The sequence below is a fragment of the Acanthochromis polyacanthus genome, chromosome 4, assembly GCF_021347895.1.
Source record: "Acanthochromis polyacanthus isolate Apoly-LR-REF ecotype Palm Island chromosome 4, KAUST_Apoly_ChrSc, whole genome shotgun sequence".
Lineage (NCBI taxonomy): Eukaryota > Metazoa > Chordata > Actinopteri > Pomacentridae > Acanthochromis > Acanthochromis polyacanthus.
This window is the reverse complement of record NC_067116.1, coordinates 45,139,283-45,164,590: the sequence shown is the minus strand read 5'-3', so window position 1 is coordinate 45,164,590 and position 25,308 is coordinate 45,139,283. Positions and strand designations below refer to the sequence as shown.

General features: G+C 39.7%; 1 protein-coding gene across 1 annotated transcript in view; it reads right to left on the bottom strand.

Annotated features, from left to right (window-relative positions):
* LOC110954101 (unconventional myosin-IXb) overlaps nt 1–25,308 on the bottom strand; it is a 113,933-nt gene that overhangs the window by 67,533 nt on the left and 21,092 nt on the right. Inside the window, 3 exon segments of the mRNA XM_051946916.1 lie at nt 125–634; nt 2,878–3,097; nt 4,203–4,423. Coding sequence (XP_051802876.1) covers nt 125–634; nt 2,878–3,097; nt 4,203–4,360 — 888 coding nt within the window. The 5' untranslated portion in view covers nt 4,361–4,423.

The following is a 25,308-nucleotide window of genomic DNA, read 5'->3' as shown; positions in this document are numbered from 1 at the left end:
GCTGTAACATGGGAAATTTCCCCGGACACGGGGAGCAATAAAGGATTATCTTATCTTACTAAACAGATATCGACTTGACAGTAAAAACTTTTGAACCCAGCTGTCAGACATGTTAGCATCTCACCTCCAGAACCGGTCCGGCGCCCAGGATGGTCCTCTCCACCCCGCTGGCGTATCCCTTCTGGCTGAGCGCCGTCAGACAGTGGATCAGAAAGTTGGTGCTCTGGGTTTTCCCCGAGCCGCTCTCCCCAGAGATGACGATGCACTGGTTGACCCTCTTCCTGAGCATAGCGTAGTAGGCCACGTCCGCGATGGCAAAGATGTGAGGCTCCAGTTTGCCCAGCTGGTGGTTCTCGTACATCTTGACGTACTTGGGGTTGTAGATGGGCAGGAACTTGAAGGGGTTGATGGCGATGAGGATGCTGCCTGCATAGGTGTAGATCTTTTTCTTGTAAAAGCGCGTGCGCAGGTTGTTTAATATGCTGTCCTCATTGAGGACGGGGAGGTTGCAGAGGTCCGCGAAGTCGTCCTGGGGAGGCGGAAGGAAGCCCCTCTCAGCCAGCCGCAGAGCCTCCTGATCCTTGGACAAGGCTGGGAGGTGGACATAATGGATGGAGCCATCACGATTCCTCTCCTGGATCAAGAAAAACATACGTTAGCTAACCGCTGCTGATGCTGCTGCACACACCGATCAGACACATCATGACCCCTGACAGGTGAAGTGAAAAACATCAACCAGCTTGTTATAATGCAACGTTCTGCTGGGAAACTTTAAGTTCTGACATTCATGAGGATGTTTGACGTGGACCATCCACCTAAACACTGCAGGTCAACAATCCTCCAATCCTCTATACCAGTTTAAAACCCTCAGCAGGACAATGCACCCCAACACATCACAATAACTGCTCAGGAGAACCTAGGAAACACCACAGAGCTAAGCTGTTCACCCAGGTTCCACACTCCCCAGAACTATATCTTACTGAGCATCTGTAGGATGTGCCAGGATCAGCCTGATCCAGGTAGGACCATAGACTGTATATAAAGATGGACGTAGCATCTGGCTCCAGAATTGAAGCCAACCTGGAAGTATCAAAAACTTGCAATATCACGCCGTCCGCTAGGGTTGGCTCCAAAAAGCTTTTTCTCCATAGACCCCAATTCATTTTTGGAGAAAATAAAATTTGATAGACTGATGTTCTACAGCTCAGGATTTTTTTCCCATTAGTTTTCATGGTCAAAATGAGAGATCAGGTGGCCAATCTTAAAATAAATCAATACTGAATTTTAAATAAATCGTTAAAGTTGGCGGAGCCAGGGGGCGTGGCTATACTTGATGGACAGCAACAGAAGCCTCTGCGGTAAAACGTGGGCGGGATAAGAGAGTCCTCAGCCAATCCTGCCCCTAGTTGCTCTCCGGTCCAGCCTGTTTGATGACGCTTTTTACGTCACTGGCTCCAAAAAATCCAAAACGGCGACCAGGAAGTAGCAAAATCCGGGCTTCATTTTCTCGGCGTTGAAACCAACGGGTGACGTCACGGTTAGTTTACGCCTGGGTAGGACCCACCCTGCAATCCACAGGACCCACAGGACATCCCAGAGGTCCTGCATCCATGTCCAACTATGTCAGAGGACTTCTAGCAGCATAAAGGGACCAGCACAGTCTCTGTAGGCATGTGGTCATAATGTTATCCTGATCTGTGTAAGGCAGGGCTCCAGACTGCAACCAAAACGGTCACATTTATGACCTTTTCTTTGGGATTGTGAGTTCAACTTTACACTGGTCTCTCTGGCGTGATGTCATGATCACTAAGCTGTGTTGGTGTCATTCTAACTGGCTCAGGCAGCTACTGCATTAACCACAGTGGTGGAAAGTAGTGCTGTGATAACTCTGCTATACTGCAGTATTTATGCTTAAAATGCAATCTTTTCGTAGAATGCGGTGCGCACATGCACTACTGTTCAAAAGTCTGGGTTCATCCAGATAATTCCATGTTTTCCATCAAAACTCCCACTTTTATCCATGTGCTAACATAACTGTACAAGGGTTTTCTAATCATCAATGAGCCTTTCAGCACCATTAGCTAACACAATGTAGCATTAGAACACAGGAGTGATGGTTGCTGGAAATGTTCCTCTGTACCCCTATGGAGATATTCCATTAAAAATCAGCTGTTTACTGCAACAATAGTCATTTACCACATTAACTATGTCTGCACTGGATTTATCATTCATTTAATGCCATGTTCATTGAAACAAAACTGCTTTTCTTTCAACAATAAGGACATTTCTAAGAGACCCTAAACTTTTGAACGGGGGTGTAATAAAACACAGTAAAAATACAGGATAATATAGTAAAACACAAGAGCAATGTCAACACTGGATTTATCATTCATTTAATGCCATCTTCACTGAAAAAAACCTGATTTTCTTTGAAAAATAAAGAACTTTCTAAGGTAGTCCACATGCGCTGCATGTAGGAAAAAACAAGCAAATCTGGGACAAATCTAACATTAGAACGCCCTAGTTTAAAACTTTTAAAATAATATTTGGTCACACACACCGCAGCTATCAAGCAGCAGCTACTGTAGCCTGAAGTGAGGGGCGTTTCAGATCGTGTTTATCGATAAGAAAATGTTCAGGAAGTGATGTGTTTTGCCTGAGACAAGGTGGGAGGTGCTAGCAGCCCTGATAATGATGGGAAATAACCATCTGCATGCACATTTTGTTATGCTTTCCATCATTATCTTACAACCTATTGCTTACAGTCGACTGCATGCTTTTGTTTCTCATCTAAAATGACAACACAGAGGAAGACGGAGCAGAAGGAGGTGGAATGCAGCAGTCACACAGTCTCAGTGGTCTACAGGTGAACGCTACCTGTAGTAGGAAGTAGAAGCCGAAGCTCTGAGGATGTTCCTCCTGGGCTTTCCGAGGCCACAGCAGAAACCTCTGCACTGGGAGGTCTCCAGCCTCCAGCACCCACTCCTCTCCGCCGCACTCCTTCACCTCCGCCAGCACATACAGGCGGCCGGGGTCCAGCCCCAGAGCTGAGGCGGCGTCCGAGATCACCGAGGCGGCCGTCGCATCCTTCTGCACCCTGAGGGGCAGAGAAGAGGGAAATCACTTCCACTGTTTAGAAGAATATCTTACACCACGAGTCCACATGAGGATTTCAGCTTTGATCATTTACAGGGTTCTAGAAACAGCCTGGCTTTTCAAAATAAAATGTACTTTTTTATAAATTAATAGTAATAAATTCTACCTTATGTAAAATAATATCAGGACATGTTAACTGGTAAAAGCTGCACTGGCACACTCAAAACTTCCTCAGCGTTTACTTTCATATTCATCATAGAGGGCAAAAAATTGCAGCATCTTCAGAAACACATGGAAAAGTCCTACAATAATTTAATAAATGCAACAGATTATGTTTCAAAACATGACATTTTGAAACTAAAAACTTCAAAATTTACACTCCAAAAACACTGATTCCGTCACCATGAGGCCGTATATGTAAAAATAACAGATAATCCAAACGAAACGTCACCAAAAAGAAGAAGATGATGTGAAGAAAGTCGTCTTCAACACAATAAAAAGCTGTAAAATTTCAATACATGCAATAAATATGCTTAGAAATGAACTTATTCAACTGTAAAAATGTCAAAATTCACTCCCTCGACCAAACGCGAAGAATAAGCTGTTAATGTAAAGTCAACTGATAATCCAAATTAAATTATTACTAAATAACATCTAAAAACAACATAATTGTGACTGCCATCTCTACTAAAGAATTAAAACAAAGAGAGAGTTTGGAATCAGCAAACCAGCGTCCGTTACAACCTTCAGAATTTAATCTCATCGGGATTTCTCCTGGTTAAATAAAAAAAACATTAAAAAGAGGAAAATGCAGGATTGTTTCACCAAGAACCATAAATAAAGAGGCAGAAAATAGTCACTGTGGTCTAATAAACAACTATTATGAGTCATCTCTTTTCCTTCAACAACATACCAGCTAAACACATCCAAACGTAGTCATCCTGTTCCTACGCCTGAATTATAGCTTTATTTTTAGCATTATTGTGCTGCTTCTTTCTGTATTTTGCTGCTGCATCATGTGAATAACAGATCAGTAAGGTCCACCTTGTCCTGAACTGTTGATGCTGCTTTTACGTCCTCCAGGTGTAAAACTGTGACAGACTCACCTGAGGCTGCAGCAGGTGGAGGGATGCGCAGGAAGCCGAGGGTAGATCTGCAGCAGGTAAGAGCGGCCGTCCAGGTCGTTGGGGCTAGCTGGCCCGCCCCCCCCTCCTCCTCCACCTGCGTTCGTTGCCATGGTGGCAGCGCCATCTCTGACACTCATCCTGAGCCAGGGGGAGTGGCCTCAGCATGCCGCAGCCACTGATTCGCTCTCACCACGCACCACCTGAAGAGGACAGAAAAGTTCATCGGTTAAAATGACTTCCATGCTTCTACACTCATAATGGGGCAACATTCGATCACAGAGACCACAGAGAGACGAGCGATGAGGCTGCATCACACCTGAACTGACACATTTAATTCATCAATAATCGGTCAATAAAAACACAGACATTTGGAAATATTGACTTGTCTCCTGTGGTCACGTCTTCTGTTCTTTTCTGTTTTCATAATATCCCTCTGTTCTCTTATTTTTCTTGCCCACTAAGGTCTAGATCTTTAAGTGTTAATAATTGTTTTCCTGTTTCAGGTGAATCTGTGGCCACCACTCTGTTTAGCCGCTAGCCGTTAGCATAGCTTTAGCCACTGTGAGAGAAGCTAATTTCCTGTTTTGTGTGTCTTGTTCACTTTTCTCTGCTTGAGAGACATTTCTGAGACCACAGAGTGACGACAGACAGAGATGTGAGGCTGCATCACACCTGAACTGACACACTTAATTCATCAATAAATAGTCAATACAAATACAGATATCGATAATCAGAAAAATGCCAAATATCGGCCACGATATCGGTCTATCCTTGTTTGAGACTAAGGCTTGGAAAAACACTGAGTGTCACACTAAAACACAGTAAAACAGGCCAGACGTTGCATCATTTCTGCTTTCTAAAAGCCTAAACAAAGCTTAATTGTAGCTCTGAGGAAGAATTTTAAAATGCAAACAAAACTGTTGATTTTCAAACAGCGTCTGAAACCACATCTGTCCTGCTTGACCTTCGCAATTCCACTCTGAGCAAATATGCAGCTGCAGATGTGCATCTCTGATTAGGCTAGAAAAGAGATGATGATGCAAGATAGTAGATAATCCACGGAGGTCTGTGATGCTTTTGTTTGTCATCAGTGGTTTGTTTGAAAGAAAAGGAGAATAACACAAGACGTCCATAAAATGTTTAAAATTACACATCTACATTTTTAGCTAATAAATGTGGAAATTTTAAATAACTTTATTGTCAGCTGATGCCAAAATGGTAGAAAGTGTCAAATTATGTCTAAAATATTAGGAAAAAACAACCACAGAATATCTGATGTGATAGGGCTCATTTCCAGCTTTAATAACTTATTTCAAAGCATCCTAACGAAGCAGATTTTGAATGACTGAGAGAAAACCAACAGTAAAAAATGGTTAAAAGCAGCGAATGCTTTTAACCAATTTGTGGTTTTCCTCACATCTAAAAATACGCTTCAGTCATCGAAGTAGGTCAAACTAAATTATACTGTTCTTCTGTTACACCAAAACACGGGGATGTATTCCTGAGTTCTCACATCGCATGCTAAAGTCTTTAATGCTGAAGCTTCGCCGTCGGTTGCAGCTGCAGATGCTGCACAGAAATTCAATCCTTCCGCTCAGCGATAGCAACCGAGACACAAAAACAGAAAACACCGGGGGTAAACCACAAATGTCGTAATGACGGCACACTATTTGTTCTCAGAGACTAAACACCTCCTCCAATGAATGATGCAGAAGGTTTCAGTAACTTCAGCAGCTCCTCACCTCTCCAAAGATGAATAAAGTCCAAACACAAAAGTTCTGAGAGCCTAACTGAGCTTTGAGCAGAACACTGAGGACAGAGCAGAGGTTTGTTCTGACCCTAGTGTCGAGGTGAAGCTGCCGTTAAGACGTGCAAGGCTCTTCAATGACCAAACAGCAACAGTCTAAAGCAAAAACTTCCTGCTGATGAATCGCCTGACAGGCATTCAAACCATGAAAACGTTGCAGTTAACTCAGTCCAGCTTCTTCAGAACCTTTTCACGTAATTAAAAAACTGTTTAGAATCACAATCTGTGTTTGAATACAAGGAAACCGACTTCTGACAAATGTAAAAGAAGAATAAAAGACTGAAAGAGCAGCTGCTTCAACTTTCAGTTCTCCACAACATGAGACAAAAACGGGACACAAAGCCACAAAAATGAGACAAAAAATAGCTAAAACAAGACACACAATGAAAAAAATGAGACACAAAACCACAAAAACGACAAAAATGAGACATAAAATGAGACATAAAATGAGAAAAAACAAAACACAAAAGACAAAAATGAGACACAAAAGACAAAAAAGAGACACAAAACCACAAAAACGACAAAAATGAGACATAAAATGAGACATAAAATGAGAAAAAACAAAACACAAAAGACAAAAATGAGACACAAAAGACAAAAAAGAGACAAAACCACAAAAACGGCAAAAATGAGACATAAAATGAGAAAAAACAAAACACAAAAGACAAAAATGAGACATAAAATGAGAAAAAACAAAACACAAAAGACAAAAATGAGACACAAAAGACAAAAAGAGACAAAACCACAAAAACGGCAAAAATGAGACATAAAATGAGAAAAAACAAAACACAAAAGACAAAAATGAGACACAAAAGACAAAAACAAGACAAAACATGACGAAACAAAAACGGCCCATTTCTGAGTTTTGTGTAAAATTCTGTAAACTTTTGCTTTTTCCTTCTGCTTTTTTAGTGTTTTTCTAATGCACATGAAGGAAATAAGCGCGTGTCGACCAACTGTAACAATTTCTGGGAGAAAAGGTGGATTTGTGGAAAAGCTCCGGGCGTGGCGTTAACTTTCATTCATGACATAATCTGGTCTGACAGAAGTCAGTGCAGAGCTGTGATCTGCAGGCCAGCGTGGATCACACAGGGTGAAGTTAGCGTGGAGGGTGTAGCGCTGCATCAGTAATGAATGCTGAGTAAACCGTGAACCCCCTGAGGGAAACAGGAAGCCGGTCTAAGTGGATGCAAACTGTAAACTGATCCTGGGTCGAGTGCTTCAGTCACAGAGGACTACAGTTCATCACTTCTGTCATCCAAGCAGCTTATTTTCTCCATCTGAAGAATATGAAATGTTGTAGTCAGAGTCTCGTACTGTGTGCACTGAGGAACTTTTGTTGGGTTTAATCGCTCAAAAACTCTTCAATCGAGTCAAAAGTTCCCATTTGACCTCCTCAGAATCAGCTGATTTTCCTGGACAATAATTTTAGTATATTTAATGAATCCATGATAAATTTTACCTTCAAACTGTGAATATTTTCAGAGTTGGAGCTCTTAAAGTGTGCTTTATTTTTACCTGCATTTTTGAGCCTCAAACTTCTTACATGAAGTAGAAACCATATTAGTGCAAACACACTGTAAAATCTGAGCTCGTTTCTCCTGGTGTCTACATTTCTGTCTAATAATCTGAACTGGTTTTTCCTGCAGAGAGGAGTTTTTTTTTGGCTTTAGGCAACTCTTCCAGCACCAACTGTGTGAATTCTGTGGTTTGACCAAAGTGGAAGATAAAGCAGGAGAGATCAGGTAGCTGGGAACTGTTTTGCACCCGTTTTAGAAATGTTAGAATATTATTTCACATTTTAAATGATCTCCTAATTGATCCCACTGGTGCACATACAACACTAGTGCCCCGCTTCATATAAAACCAGAAACTAAACTAAAAACATGCCGTCTGACCCTCCTAAAATCAGCTTTAAGTACAAAAACACCAGTTTATTTATTGACGCCGTGCTAAATTCTACTTTCATACAATATTTTAAAAACTCTCAACACACAAAAGGGTGAGTTGGAATTCTACGATTTAAACTTTGTGATGAAGTATTTTTCCTGCGTTTTTGAGCCTTCATTTGTAAAGGAAACAGCTGTGCAAAAACAAACAAGATGTAAACAAGTCTGACCCAAACGGTGCAAATACGCTTTGGTTTAACGAGTAAACTCAAAAAGAAATCAAAATTTTCATTAATTTCTTGGGTCATTACGTGTCACATTTTAGTTTTTTGAGGATTCCTAAAATTAGAGACTCCTGGCTGAATATTGCTGCCGATATTTGGCATTTTTCTGATTATCTGTATTTATTATTGAGCGATTATTGATAAATTAAATGCCCTTCTTCAGTCGTCACTCTGTGGTCTCAGAAATGTCAACACAAATCAGGAAGTTAGCTTCTCCCTGAGCGGCTAAGGCTACGCTAACGGCTAGCAGCTAAATCAGAATTCAGCCACAGATCAACCTGAAGACAGAGTCTGGAAAACAATAATTAACAAAGCTTCTAAGATCTGGACCGTAGTGGGCAATAAAAGTGACTATTGATGAATTAAATACCTTATTTAATTGTCACTCTGTGGCCTCAGAAATGTCTGTAAAGCAGCAAAAGCAAACCAATAAACCCAAACCCAAAGTTAGCTTCTCTGCAAAAGGCTAGCGGCTAAATTAGAAGGCAGACTAACCTGAAACAGAGTCTGGAAAACAATAATTAAAAATGCTTTAATATCTGGACCGTAGTGGGCAATAAAAGTGACTATTGATGAATTAAATACCTTATTTAATTGTCACTCTGTGGCCTCAGAAATGTCTGTAAAGCAGCAAAAGTAAACCAATAAACCCAAAACAGGAAGTTAGCTTCTCTCTGAGCGGCTAAGGCTATGCTAATGGCTAACAGCTAAATCAGAATTCAGCCACAGATCAACCTGAAGACAGTCTGGAAAACAATAATTAAAAACACTTTAATATCTGTAACTTAGGGGGCAATAAAAGTGACAGAACAGAGAAAGATTAAGAAAACAGATTAAACTGATTAATCTCAGTTGATCTTACACAAACAGAGGAGATAATTTAATCACTCCTGCTTCTATTTTACATATTCAGTTATAGTCCACCCTTATTAATGAAGAAGCCTCGTTATGCTTCCTGCTATCACACGCTGTTAAAACATTACATCAGTTATGTGCAAAACAAAAAACCCCTATAGAAGGCCTCACTGGATGAAGAAGCATCCACATGTTTACGTGGTTTTAAAATCAAGTTTCTCCATCATGAAGCTGTTTTTACTGAAGCTCTCCATAGACTGATGTACCGTAATCACTTCTGTTCTGCAGTAATACCTTCAATAATACATTAACGGTCTACTAAGTGGCCATGTTACAGATTACATGACATCAGTCATCCCCACGTACATCCTGCTGCGTAATGACAGCAAAGATAATGTTTGTTTCCTCCTTTACTGTTAAATCAAGAGAATTCTGTTAATGCAAAGATAATCACACAACATCTCACCCCACAGTCGCCCTCTATGATGAGATATCACCCTCTGTGCTCACAATAGATACCACATGGAGCCGCTAGTAACAGGCCTGCTGTCTTATCTGATGCTTCTGCAGCGTTACACACAGTTAGCATCTACAATGAATGAGTATTATCTGTCCAAGTTTGTCTGTGTATAGAAATAACAGGTAAACTATCAAAGGCTGGACTATCCCAGCTTCCACATAAATGGTAGCATTTTTACAGACAGAAAATGACAAAAATAAGACACAAAACGACAAAAACTAGACACAAAATGACAAAACCAAGACACAAAAATGACAAAACCAAGACACAAAACGACAAAAACAAGACACAAAATGACAAAAACAAGATACAAAATGACAAAAAAGAGACATAAGATGTCAAAAACAAGATACAAAACGACAAAAACAAGACACAAAATGACAAAAACAAGACACAAAACGACAAAACCAAGACACAAAACGACAAAACCAAGACACAACACGACAAAAACAAGACACAAAATGACAAAACCAAGACAAAAAACGACAAATACAAGACAAAATGACAAAAACAAGACACAAAACGACAAATACAAGAAAAAACACAAAAACAAGACCTAAAACAACCAAAAAAATGACATAAAATGACAAAAACAAGACCTAAAATGATAAAAAATAAGACATAAGAGCGCAAAAACAAGACACAGAATGGCAAAAACAAAACAGAAAACGACAAAAACAAGACAGAAAACGAAAAAAACAAGAATAAAGACAAACACAAGACATAAAGCAATCAAAAAATTACATAAAATGACAAAGACAAGACCTAAAATGACAAAAATAAGACACAAAATGACAAAAACAAGACACAATGAATCAAAGCAAAAAACGAAACTAAAAAAGGAGATTTAAATTTAATTTTAACTGTTTTATTAGAGATTCAGTTTGGTCATGGGAGGTGGGAAAAGAGAAAAATGATATTTTAGGGGTAATTCCAGACTGATTTGGTATTTTTTTCTCTTTTTTCTTTTAGATTTGGTCTCAGGACGAGTACATTTATACAACGACTGCATGTTTTAGTATTTTGGATTATTTGGAAGTTGATGTAAAACATCCTCCAGTTCTGGAATGAACCATTTACTGCCACTCTTCTACCCACGTCTCCTGTCTCTCTCTCCACTGTCCTCAACAACAAAAAAACAAAACAACAACGAGGTCGTCTTAGCAAAGCCGAGTGTGGAATCATCTGGGTCACTGCAGAGAATCGGAGGAAAAAAGGAGCAACTTGAGCTTTTCCTTTCCAGGCTAGCTGACCGCAGTCCCAAAAACATGCGAGGCTGTAAAACGCCACGGCATGCAAAACTGCAGCGACCGCAGAGGACGGCATCATCATTACCCTCCATCAGGAGCTCCGTCTGCTTCAAATCTGTCACTTTAACTCCTCAGCTGCTCTCTAAACCGGCTTCAGGAGAACAAACGTGGAGCTACGCAGCGTCTGTGGATTAGTATCTCAGAGAGGAGGGGAAAAGAAGCAGAAAGCTGGTCTGAGAGGAAGAGAGAAAGGTAAACATCTAAAAGTGAGATAAAAAAGAGGAGAGGTCTCTGGGGACAATCAGAGGAGACGGAGGCTTTGAGATAATTCAGCTTCCTCCCTGCAGAGGAGATCCTCCGACGGTGCCCAGCATTCCTCAGATAAGACTCGGGGGTCTTTGGCTTAGCGTGCCACTTTAGCTGCTTACTGGGGGCTGATGGGAGGACTGGGAGGACTGGGGGCTTTCTACTTGCTTACTGGTGGCAGGGGGAGGCATTACCAACTAACAAGCTCCTTAAAGCAGACGTCTTAAAGCAGGCAGCGCTCATGCCCGCTGAAACGGCCAACCTCGTTCCACCCAAACCCCTCATTATCCAGTTCCACAAAGAGAGGTGACTCAGCTAATTTATGGGTTTGAAATGGGAATAAAGCTCCCACCTAACCTCCTCAAAATCATCTGATTTCATATCTACAATAATTTCAGCATTGTAAATGAAGTCATGCACAATTTTACCTTCAAACTATCTTCTCAGTTTCTCAATTTCTACTTTGCTGTATTTTTCCCCGCATTTTTGAGCCTCATAACTTCATATATAAAGGAGATAGTTGCACAAAAACTATTTAAACAAGACGACATGGTCATCAATATCCCCCGCCACATGTGATGTCTATGAGTCTATATCCAAAATAGTGGTAAAGGGCCATAACTCTGTTAAATATTATCGCACAGGTCTCATTTTCGAACTTGATCAAGGTGTCCATGGTGTGAAGCTACACACTAAATTTCGTAATCCTAGCTGTAATAGTTTCTGAGAAAAGCTGTCCCCTTCATCTCGGACGGACGGAGGCCAAACCTATATCCTCCTTTTCCACTTCGTGGAGGCGGGGGATAAAAAGCCAAAAGTTCCCATTTAACCTCCTCAGAATCAGCTGTTGGAGCCATGCAACATTTTAATGTTTATTTATATTGCAATATTTTCAGAGTTACAGCTCTCAGAGCACGTAGCAGTGGGTTGAAATTTCATGATTTTTACTTCATGATACTTTTTCCAACATTTTTAACCTCATCTGTAAAGGAGATGGTCACACAAAAACAGTTCAAGTGACCCAAAAGTTCCCATTTGACCTCCTCAGAATCATCTGATTTCCATTTTCATCCATTCTCTATACACCGCTTTATCCTCTCTAGGGTCATGGGGGGTGCTGGAGTCTATCCCAGCTGACTCGGTGAAGGCAGGGGACACCCTGGACAGGTCACCAGTCTGTCACAGGGCTACATATACAGACACACAATCACACTCACATTCACACCTACGGACAATTTAGAGTAACCAATTAACCTCAGCATGTTTTTGGACTGTGGGAGGAAGCCGGAGTACCCGGAGAAAACCCACGCATGCACAGGGAGAACATGCAAACTCCATGCAGAAAGATCCCAGGACCAGGCCGGGATTTGAACCGGGGATCTTCTTGCTGCAAGGCCAAAGTGCTAACCACTACTCAACTGTGCAGTCCATCATCTGATTTCATATCTGCAATAACTTTAGTATATTTATTGAAGCCATGAAAAACTTTACCTTCAAACTATGTCACTATATTTTCAGTATTTAGGGGTGGTCATAGCATTCTGAAACTTCTTAACTCCACATGCACAGCTCCAAACTATTTTGTGCCTTTAAAACTTAAAAGAGCTAAGTAGAATGTTCCAACAAGCAAACTCAGAAGGGAATGAACATTTTCCCTGGTGTTTCCATGGTAGTCTTATAATCTGCACAGGGTTTTTCCTGCAGAGAGTTTTTGTTGGGTTCAGATGTCCTCCAAAGGGAAGAGCATCAACTCTGTGACTTTAGTGGTTTGACTGAAGAGGAAAATAAAGCAGGTGAGAAGATGTAGATGAGGGTGTTTCATACCCGTTTTAAGATATTTAAATATATTATTTTAAAGTCCAATTATCTCAAAATTGATCCCACTGGTGCACATACACCACAAGTAAAATCAGAAATTAAACTGAAAACAATCCCGCATAACCCAAACAAAGTCATCTTTAACTAAAAGACACTAGTATATTTAACAACATCATGCCAAATTCTGCTTTAATAGTACGAATATAAGTACAAATGGAAGGAAGGAAAAAGCTGCAAAAAGAAACAAGATGTAAACAAGTCCAACCCAACTGGTGTAAATACACTTTGTTTTATCAATTAAATTCCAAAAGAAATCTGAATTTCAGCACATTTCTTGGCTTATTATGTCGTCGTTTTTTATGCAGAAAGAGATCTGTGGCAGTTTAATGGACCCCAAAGGGAAAAGCAGCAGAATAACTATAACTGGGATAAACAAACATCTACACATATTTAACTAGTTTTATTAGTTAGGGTGTCATTTGTTGACCATAATACACATTTTTGTTTATGAAATGGTCAGAAATATTTCTGCTCACTGATCATTCCTGCTGCTGCGTTTAGACTGCCCCGATCCAGGAAAAAGCCTGGTCCACAATATTCACCTGTTATTCTGACGGTTCGTGTTTTTTAAGAAGAACTCAACTACTGTGATGCTTTAATGTGCACAAATTAGAAATACCAACTCAGTAACACGCTGCCGGTCACACATTTAACCCTTTTTAGTTCAACTATGAAAAACAAAGCAGGTAGATCAGGTGTTACTTGAAGAAACATATTTAAATGCAGTACAGATCAAAATCTTGATCTTAAAAATGATCCTACGGATCCTAAAAATCAACCAAATTTGAAACATGTTCCCTTTTTTGATTTGGCTGTTTAATGTACAAGAAATGAAGTATGTTTATGCAGGATTTTACCTTCATATTAGGAATATTTTCAGGTTTACAGGCTCAAAAGTTCTCTTTTTTTTAAAATCACATTGCTCTTTTGTAAGCTTCATAAACATAAAACTTCCAGGGATGAAAAACACTTTTAAGCTCTGATTAAAACTGTAATGAAATCAGTTTTAAATTCACTCCAGATGTCACTATTTAAAGTCAAAATCTCCTCCCTGCTCAGGACAATTTTTCAAAAAAATGCCGGTGCAAAAGTTTGAGCACCTTTACAGAAACTTTGATTTCTGAAGTTGAAAAATGCAAAAACAGCAGCAAACAGTCACTAAACTGATCCGTTCTTTAAATGGTACTTCATGAAAACCCATGAATCAGTGATGTTGGCCGGGGTAAAAGTTTGGGTGAAGTTGGTCTTCAGTAACCCTCCTCTGGCTGATGCCAACGATCAGCAACGCACGCCAACGCTCGCCAACGCTCGCCAACGCACGCCAACGCACGCCAACGCACGCCAACGCTCGCCAACGCTCGCCAACGCTCGCCAACGCTCGCCAACGCTCGCCAACGCTCGCCAACGCTCGCCAACGCACGCCAACGCACGCCAACGCACGCCAACGCACGCCAACGCTCAGCAACGCTCGCCAACACGCTCTCTAGTGTTGATTCATTCTGTTTCTGAAACCACACATGACTTTAAATCCTCTACTGCGGGGGGACTATTAGAGACGTCGTGGATAATTCATTGAGCCGTTCTGTTTACACTGAACAATTTATGAACGCCACATTTCTGTCACACACAGTTTTATAAAGAGGAACAGAGTAAACACCGCTCTGACTAATGGAAGGCAGGAATTTATGCGACGCTCACTGGCAGAAAAGGAATAAGCCGAGCGGGTTTTACTCCTGCCTCACAACTCCTAGACCAGAGGGTCCAACATGAGGCCGGTGGACCAAAAGTGGTCCTCCAGAGGGTCCAACATGAGGCCCGTGGACCAAAAGCGGTCCTCCAGAGGGTCCAACATGAGGCCGGTGGACCAAAAGTGGTCCTCCAGAGGGTCCAACATGAGGCCCGTGGGCCAAAAGCGGTCCTCCAGAGGGTCCAACATGAGGCCCGTGGGCCAAAAGCGGTCCTCCAGAGGGTCCAACATGAGGCCCGTGGGCCAAAAGCGGTCCTCCAGAGGGTCCAACATGAGGCCCGTGGTCCAAAAGCGGTCCTCCAGAGGGTCCAACATGAGGCCCGTGGGCCAAAAGCGGTCCTCCAGAGGGTCCAACATGAGGCCCGTGGGCCAAAAGCGGTCCTCCAGAGGGTCCAACATGAGGCCCGTGGTCCAAAAGCGGTCCTCCAGAGGGTCCAACATGAGGCCCGTGGGCCAAAAGCGGTCCTCCAGAGGGTCCAACATGAGGCCCGTGGGCCAAAAGCGGTCCTCCAGAGGGTCCAACATGAGGCCCGTGGGCCAAAAGCGGTCCTCCAGAGGGTCCAACATGAGGCCCGTGGTCCAAAAGCGGTCCTCCAGAGGGTCCAACATGAGGCCCGTGGGCCAAAAGCGGTCCTCCAGAGGGTCCAACATGAGGCCCGTGGGCCAAAAGCGGTCCTCCAGAGGGTCCAACATGAGGCCCGTGGGCCAAAAGCGGTCCTCCAGAGGGTCCAACATGAGGCCCGTGGGCCAAAAGCGGTCCTCCAGAGGGTCCAACATGAGGCCCGTGGGCCAAAAGCGGTCCTCCAGAGGGTCCAACATGAGGCCCGTGGTCCAAAAGTGATCCTCCAGAGGGTCCAATCCGGCCCTCAAAGTGTAAAAATTCCAGAGAAGACATTAACTGCAGATTGTAAATTAGTAAAACTATAAATTTAAAATCATTTCTAGACTATGACAAGTTGTTTGGATCAGAAAGTAAAATACTAGATTGCTCTTTGTTCTTTTGTGTCTCATTTTTGTAATGTTTGGTTTTGCTTTTGTAGTTTCTGTCTGGCTTTAGTGTTCATTTCATGTTTTTGTCGTTTTGTTTCCTTTTTGTCTTGCTTGTGTTTTTTGTCTTATTTTGTCATTTTGTGTTTTGCTTTATTCGTTGTTTTGTGTATCGTTTTGTGCTTCTCCGTCTTGCTTGTGTTATCTACTTTTTTGTTGATTTGTTTCTCACTTTTGTCATTTTTGGTCTCATTGTTGTCATTTATGCAATTTTTTGTCACTTGTAACTTGTCAATTTGTTGGGTTTTTTTCATCCGTCTTTTGTGGTTCTGATCATAAAGTAAAATCCTCTGTGGTTCAGCTCCAGGTGACTAAATGTTGTGTTCCTTTGTAGACACTCTGATCTGGAAGTTGTAATGTGGAAATGATAAACTGAGGATGAAGGTTGATAAAGCTGAATTTTATTTTTCTTAAGACATTTTAATTTGCTCATAATGTTCTGTAAAAAAAAATAATTCATTAAAGGTGAACATTGTCAGAATGTACTTTTTTGCACTAAAACAAAGGAACCATTCGGAGCTGTGGTTATTTTTAGGGTATTGTGCTGTGGTTTTACTGGTCACTGGAGATCAAACTGGGCTGAATGTGGAACCTGGACTAAGATGAGTTTGACTCCTCTGGACTAGACCGCCTTCTTCATCCACCTTCAAAGAAATCAGCAAAAGAAAAAAGCTGTACCAGAGGAGAAGGAGACGGAGGAGGAGGAGCGAGGGTACGGTGCCATTCAGAGCAGGGAGAACAGGAATAGTTTGCCTTTATAAGGACAGCTGTTGTAGCGTTTATGATCTCACTTCAGAGATGTGTGAAAGCTGGGAGTACTGTGCTCTCAGTCCGGAGCTGTAAATTTCCTTCTGAATGGACCTCCCTGGAGCGGCACACACACGCTCACGTGCACAGACGGCGTAAACAAAGCAGCAGTCAGCGGTGAGACACCAGCGGCTGACTCTGATCAGGCAGGAAGTGAACGACCCGCCGACACATGCAGGGTCAATGAACTCCAAGAGGAAGATTCCGTCCGTTTCCGTACGCTGACGCTCTTTCCCACTCTTCGGACTGTACGTCTCACAGTCAGGGACGAATCCAGAGGGAAGTTATCTCCTCCGAACATGTCGTGACTCCCAGCATTCTTTTGCAGCGTCACACGACGACGAGGCCTGACCAACGCCATGACTCAAAGCTAGAAGCAGCTCTGGAAGAAGCTGTTCAGCGACAGGACGGCAGAAAAACGGCCACAAGTCTGCTATCAGGACAGACTGTTTTAAAAGAGAGGCTTCTATAGATTCTTTACGTTCCCTCAAACATTTAAATCTACTATTTTTTTTTTACTACTTGTTTTTGCTAAATCAATAGAAATGTTTAATTCTTAATAAATAATCTTAAATGAGTGGAAGATAGTGATAAAAAAGTGTTTTCCAGTAGAAAAATAAGGTTGCTGTTATGTAAAAATTAAATAAAATACACCTTTACCTGTCGATAATAAACATTAAGGCTAAAACTGTAAAGTGTTATTAATTATGGACATTAATTTGAGCAATTTAGGAGTAAAGTTCTGCAACCCAACTACTCCAAGAAATCCTTGGTTTTATGAGGAGGCTTTGTTTATTTTTTATTTGTATTATTTTCTGTTGTATACATACATGCAATTTTTTGGTAGAAAATTTTATTTTCCTAGTTTTAGATTATTTTTCATTTAATTAATAGGATTGAATATTCACATTTGTATTTTTTATAGTGCAATACTTATTTAAAATATTTAATTTATGCCAGCAAATATTATTTATGTATGCATTTATTTATTTAATTTATATATATTATATACAATTTAATTTTCCTAGTTTTATATTATTCTATTTAATTTGTATTAAACTGATATTATTGAATATTTATATTTTATTTTGTTATTTAGTATTCATTTATAATATTTGATTTAGCTTATTAAATATTATTCATTTATGTGTTATTTATTTATTATTTAATTTAAATAATCTATTATTTTATTTTGCTACAGTTGACAGGAACAACTCCCCTCTGGCTCCATCAGAACCACAGACGCCTCCACAATATTCCCCTAAATGCATGTTTATTTAGCAGCAAGATAGCAAGGATTAGGATGCTGTGTGAGGTAAATTTCTATGGATCATATTTTTACGGCAGCAGATAAACTTGGATCAAGTTAAGCATTGCCAACAGGGTCAGAATCATAAAAATAATTATATTTATATTTAATATGAAGTCACGGCTCAAACAACAACACAGTGAGGAAAAGCAGGGAGAGGAGAAGTCATTCTGGGCTTTAAACACCAAACTCTGACTCATTTGGCTTCCAGTCAGTTTATGGAAGTATGTAGGGCACTGGAAGAGTTTTAACATCGACAGGACTTTATTAAAATATCGCCATGACTGAAGGAAGCAACAGTAATTTCTTCCACGTTCTCCAGGAGGACCCGCCTCGGCATGGACAAGAATCAGACCCAGTCTACAAGAAAAGCATTTCAGCTCAATTTTCAGCCTCAGAGAACAGATTTACTCGTGTTTTAATCAACCCAGCTGTCTATATGTTTGCATTTCCATGCTTTATGACTATTTTCCTGTGTTTTACACACATTACTACTATTGGTTATCAAGGCTCCACTCATTTTGTTTTGATAATATTTAACTTTTGCTGCATTTATACCATCCAGCTTACTCCACCTGGTTAGAGCCTCTGAAGTGGAGAAAACCCTGCTGACCGAGCTTTTACACATTAATGTTCACTTTCTGATTAGTTCTCAGCCTCGTGTCCTTCACAATTTGCCACACCTCTATCATTTTCCAAAAGAAAACAAACTCATCAAACTTGTCTACCATTAAGTCAGGATGGAACGGTGCATGCTATCATGCTACTACCGCCTACATGCACAGGAGGAAACTTATTATTCAAGCAATTAGCAGGAAAAAACAAGTACAGCAGCGGTATGAGCCACACAAGGAGCAAATGAGGCATGCTTGTAACAGGGATGTGAAAGATTATTTGTCAATGGATTAATCGCTTAAAGAGTAAAAGCAAACTGGAACTGCATCTGTGGTGCTCCTGTTGATGGTTGTCCGGTTTACCAGCATAGTGCCTGTGCTGATGCAAAACTACAATGCTAACATGAGCCGGAAGCTTCTATTTTATCAATAATTTCATCAATTAAGAATATTGTTTGCAAGCTGTAGTCCTAGTTAGCATGAGCAGATGTAATTTCTTTCATTTTTAAACGAGAGCTCAGCCTGAACGTGTCCTGTGTGCCGACGCGCCGCTAACATCCGACACTATGCTAGCATCAGACACGCCGCTAGCATCCGACACTATGCTAGCATCAGACACGCCGCTAGCATCAGACACGCCGCTAGCATCAGACACGCCGCTAGCATCAGACACGCCGCTAGCATCCGACACTATGCTAGCATCAGACACGCCGCTAACATCCAACACTATGCTAGCATCCGACGCGCCGCTAACATCACACCATGTGTCAGACAGTTCAATGAGTAAATGTAAGATCACTGCTCATCATGACTGTTTCTGCATTTGACTCACTGAAGATGAGCGAATCATGCAGACGAGGACCACCAGCATAGTCTCAAAAGATGCTTAAGGGTAATAAAAATAAAAACTTTTTTGATTGCTTCATAGTGGAAACAACCTTCTGAACAGCTGGAAAAACTAAAACTAGCTTAATGTCATCATACAGCTGCTCTAAAGTACACTTTATAAATGACTAGAAAAACACAGGAAAATTCTAGTAGTGAGCAGAATAATTGGAATTTTCTTCCTGAAGGTTATTTTTCATAAATTTGGGGAATTTCTTTGCTGAATTTCCGGATTTTTTTCAGACAAGGAAACAATTTTTTTGGTGCCCGTAAATGAGGACAACAGGAGGGTTACAAAATGTAAAATCTGATGGTTTTATAAATTTGAAAACTGACCATTAAAGGCAGGCTACAGTGAAAATAACAGTTCACAAAGCACTGCAAAGGGGAAGAATAACTTTACACTGATTATTTTTTTTTTATTTTTTACTCAATGCAACTTTATTTTTTCTAGGACTACAACTTCTCTTATACTTTGTTGTGTTTTGTTTTAGGTTTTTTTAATGATAGTGCATTTTAAATATTAACCAGAGTTGATGTAGTTCTTTAAACGTTGCATGAAGGTAGCTGTTTTTGTAAAGTATTTAAGTTAAAGTTGATTATATGAACTGTTTAAGTAAAATACAGCTGGTAAAAATACAGCACATATTGCAGTCTGAGATAAAATGTGTTTAGATTTGCTGTGCTCATCAATATTGATTTCATTAGATTGTTGACATTTCATAGATTAAATAATTGACTGTTCAGTCACATTTTCCAGCAGCTCAATTCAGACCCATAAAGCTTGTTCCAGAGTTAACTGAAGCTACCTGATTATTTAACGGATTACTTTTCTCATGTTGAAACCTTGAATGGAGTTAAATAAAGCTCCGCCAACAAGATGACAGATCTGCTCCGTGGGGGTAAAAGGAGTCCAACGGTTTCAACATCTGCGCTGAAGCTAAATGTTATCGGTTTGTTTTACAGCGAATTTCAAACATTTTAAAGTGCTGGCTGCAGCGCTGTGGGCCAGAATGCTGCTGAGGTATCCATCACCACCACAGCTCCGTCTGCAGGACCTGATGGAGATGAGAGGGTTGGGATGTTTGCCAGAGCAGAAAGCATCGTCCTCTGGGCACAAAGAAAGAACACATTCACAGTGTCTTTGTCTGCTCTGCCTGCTGTGATGGACCCTCATCCTTTACTGAAACATCTAAACCAGAACATGAAGGCTTAAAGGAACAAGAACAACAAACAGAATCAAAAGTGATCAAAAGTCAATCTAAAGGTAAGGCAGTGAGTCGATACATGGAAGCAACCCAACACTGCGATCATGATAAATATAGAGATATGTCTATAAATATCATCTCCCCAGTTCTGGCTTCCCTCCACCGGCTCCCTGTCTGATTTAGAATTGATTTTAAGGTTTTACTGATGACTTTTAAAGCTGGCCAGGGCCCTTCCCCTGGCTATATTTTAGACATGCTAACCCCGTACATCGCTTCAGCTGCCTTAGATCCTTGATGGTTCCTTTCTAGTTGTTCCAAAGTCGAAGTTTAACCCTGCGGGTCAAATTGAACCATTTTAAAGTTTGAAAATGTGGAAAAAAATATATTTTCACAGTGAAACTTCTGATGTCCACATTTTCAACATTTTTGGGAAATTTGTGAACGTTTTTTGGTGGGAAAAAGAAATGTTAAAAAAAAATGGTTCTTTAAGAACATTCAGTAAAAAAAATCAACCAAAATCCAGCGAATGTTCTTAAAGAAAATATTAAATGTTTTACTGATATATATGTAATCATTTCAGATATTTTCGGAAGATTTTTACTCATTTTTTAAAAAAATTTTACACAAATTTTCTTACCAAAGTTGTTGTTTTTTTTTTTCAAATAAAACTTTCAAGAAATTATTGGAATTTTCTTCCTGAAGGTTTTGCAAATTTTCAGAAATTTGTGAATTTTTTTTTTGCTGAGTTTTTGGATTTTGTTCAGACAAGGAAACAATATTTTTTGGTGCCTGTAAATGAAGATAACAGGAGCGTTAAAACACTTCTTAAACCACATTTTTATAGACTCACGTCAAGTAAAATTCTCTTTTATCACTGGGTTCTAACTGGCAAAGCATTTTGTGAATGTTCTTCTGAAAAGTGCTATAAAAATTCAATTATTATTGTTATAATTTGATTTGCTAGCATAAAAAATTTCCGTGAATAAGTCAACTCAGACATGCTGTCATTGTGTCATATGACATTTTTATTGTAAGAAAAATACAAGAACACTATGATTATATTTGTAAACTAGAGATTAGAGGCTTTTATATAATATAGAGCAGGTTGTAATTGTCATGAGTGAAATGGCTGCAATAGCTATGGCAATGTTGGGTAAAAAAGAACAGAAAAATAGAGGATAGAGGGAGGTGTGGAGGTAAATCAGCCTCGGGCGAAGCTCTGCAGGAAATGCAGATGCACCCAAAATGGCAGCGACTAGCCGGGAGCCATGTGGTCCATTCAGAGACGCAGCCTTTTGTTTAAAGACACCAAAAACTTCAATCAGGGAATGAACTCTTCCAGCAGGGAGACAAACAGAGGCAGAGCTGTGAGGAGAGAGTGAAGGCCGGGGAAGAAAAAGGCCACTAAAAGCTATTCTCCTCCCCCCGTCTCTAAGCCAGCTCCCAGGTCGGTCGGACAAACAATAAAACCAGAGCTGAGGAGCATCTGCTGCCTCCGTCTGAAGACTAGGATAAAGAAACGAGGAGCCGCAGGAGTCCCAGCTCCGACTTGATGATATTACCCCGTTATTCAGCCCTGTCCTCACTGCTGTTAACTAGCTGCTAAAGGAGCAGAAAAAGACGATGTCAGAGGCTGTAAATAAAAAGCAAACCAACAGCGATGGACAACCTCTGCATGGATTCACAAAACACAACAAAAAACTATAAAAAAAACTAAACGTTTTGACCAGTAATGTCTTGAAAAATAAACTGTTATGTTACAGATTTACATTATTTTGTTAAACTCAGAATAATAACAACAACTAGTAAAATCACAGGAAAAAAGTAATAATTTAAATGTTGGAAAAAAAAATCTGTATTTCTTTTTTTTTTTACAAACATTAAGTAATTCTTTTTCAGCATTTTAATGTTTACTCAAATCAGAAGAAATATTAGTATTTTAAAGATATTTTATAAATGATTTATATTAGGGATTACATTTTTTAAAACTGTTATTTTACATATTATTTATGTTTTGTTAAATTACAGATAAATAGAGGAAAAAGCATTAATTTACATGTTGACTGCAAAAAAACTAAATTAAAATTAAAACACAGGATTGAACTGTAAATAATGTCCACATCAAAAATCAGTATTTTTTGTAATTTATTCTTTAATAATACTTGACTGTAAAATGACACATTTTTTACTCAATATTTTACAGATATTAACTTTTATTTAAAATATATATACAAAGAAAAAATCTTCTAAAAATATTCAGTTATTTTAAATATTTGTTTTTTGTTAAATTAAAGATAACAGCTAGAGAAATTGCAAAAAAAGAGAAAAAGTATTAATTTACTTGCTGTCTGTTGTATAATAACAAAAAAGAAAAATTCCAAATCTATATTTTGCAGATATTTGCTGTTATTTAAAATGTATTGAGATTTTATAGATATTTGCTGTTATTTATTCACATTTTTTAAATTTTACAGATATTTGCTGTCTTTTATTTATTTATATTTTACTGATGCTTGCTGGTATCTGGGGGGGAAAGTATATTATATTAAAAAAGGTACACTTTTTCTGATATTTTATAGATTTTAGTTTTGTAAACCTCCAGATAATAGCTGGGGAAAACACAAAAAGGTACTGATTTACACATTGACTGTATTTTTAAAGAGAAAGAGAAAAAACGGGCTAAAATTGTCAAAAAAAATCCGCATCAAAATTACGTCTTGAACAATTTGTAATTATATTTTTTCAACATGTCACCATCATTTTACTGAAATTTGACGTTACTAGTCTTTTTTCTGCCACCTTGGTGTCAGATTTCTACAGTTTTTTGTTTTTTTATAATTAATTACATGTTTTTTTTACAGTGTAGCTAGCTGTCTGGCTCAATAAACGACCGTAACCATGATGGACGAAGCTAATCAATCATAACCTGGTCATCTGAGTGCACAGCATTGATCTGCCGCTGCCAATATCAAGCGTCCGGGTCCCGTATCGACAGACCGAGGCGGCTGCCGTTGGTTTGACATCCCTGGGAGGCAGCTATGACCCTTCATCAATGTGAGCCGACAGCCATAAACATCCACAGCTGCAGAAACCGGCTTGTTTCAGCCCTCGACACGACTTCCAGCTTTATGAACTCTTACTTCGTGGAGGTTTCCCAGTGGGTGGGTAATCCAGGAGGCCGGTACAGGCTGACGCTACTTCCCCATGTCTCGTCGTCCGTCTGTTTTTAACCGCTGCCTTTTCCCTCCATCTTTTCTGTCACCTCGCTAACAGATTCTCCTCCATCCTACCGGCCATTCAGCTGCCTCCTATCTGCTTTAACTCAGTCCAGATGTCAAACCACAGCGACTAGAGTCTCCTGTTGTCCTCATTTATCGGCGCCAAAAAATATCGTTTCCTTGTCTGAAAAAAATTCCCCAAATTTCTGAAAATTTGCTAAACCTTCAGGAAGAAAATTCCAATAATTCCCTAAAAGTTGTATCTTGAAAAAAATCCCCAAAATTTGGCAAGAAGATTCTTGGAAATATTTTTTAAAAATGAGTAAAAATCTTCCAAAAAATATCTAAAAATATCTAAAGTGATTCCATATATATCAGTAAAACTTAAAATATTTTCTTTAAGAACATTCACAAAAAAATAATTAACCCTCCTGTTGTCTTCATTTATAGGTACCAAAAAACACTGTTCCTTCATCTGAAAAATATCCAAAAATTTAGCAAAAAAAATTCCCCAAATTTATTTTAAAAAAAATTGCGAAATCTTCAGGAAGAAAATTCTAAAAATTCCTTAAAAGCTTCCCTAAACATTTTTTAAAAAATAATCCCTAAAATTGGCAAGAAATACAAATTTGAAAAAATAAATTGTAATTTTTTTTTTTTTTAAAATGAGTAAAAATCTTCCCAAAAAAATCCTAAAAATACCTAAAGTGACTGCATATATATTAGTAAAACTTCCAATATTTTCTTTAAGAACAACCAAATCAACCAAAATCCAGTGAAATTCGCTGGATTTCAGTTGATTTTTTTGTGAATGTTCTTAAAGAAACATTTTTTTTTTTTACATTTCTTTTTTCCAGCAAATTTTTTTTTAACAATTTCCCAAAAATGTTGAAAATCTAGACAAAAAAAAACATTTTTTTCCACATTTTTAAAACTTGAAAACGGGTAAATTTGACCCGCGGCACGACCTGAGGGTTAAGGAAACACGGCTCGCTATGAAAGCGTCCTGGTGTTTCTGATTTACATACTACGCCTGTTTGCTATTCTGACACCCGGAGAGTCGGACCAGAGGGCAGAGAGGCCAACGGAGCCTCACGAAGCAGAAAATATCACCCCTGTTCTGTATTTCATCGAACCTCCTGCCGAGCGCTGCAGCAGAGGACAGACGAGTTCCCATTCAAATAGGAAATGCAAATAAGAACCTCCCAGCCGTGCACATCTGACGTGCATGGACTACGTGTTTTCTACCAGCGTGATGAGCTGAAAGTCTAGATTCAAAGCAGCCACGTCCACATGAAACACAGCAGACCGATGAGGCCACGGCACGCCAGCTTAATGCATCCCAGAAGCCTTTGCTCCGCCTGATTGGCTCGCTTTGGGACTGCAAACTGGTCGGTGGTGACAGCGGGTTCCGGAGGGTTTTCCGGACCCGTCATCTCGGCCATGGTGGACTAATTTAGA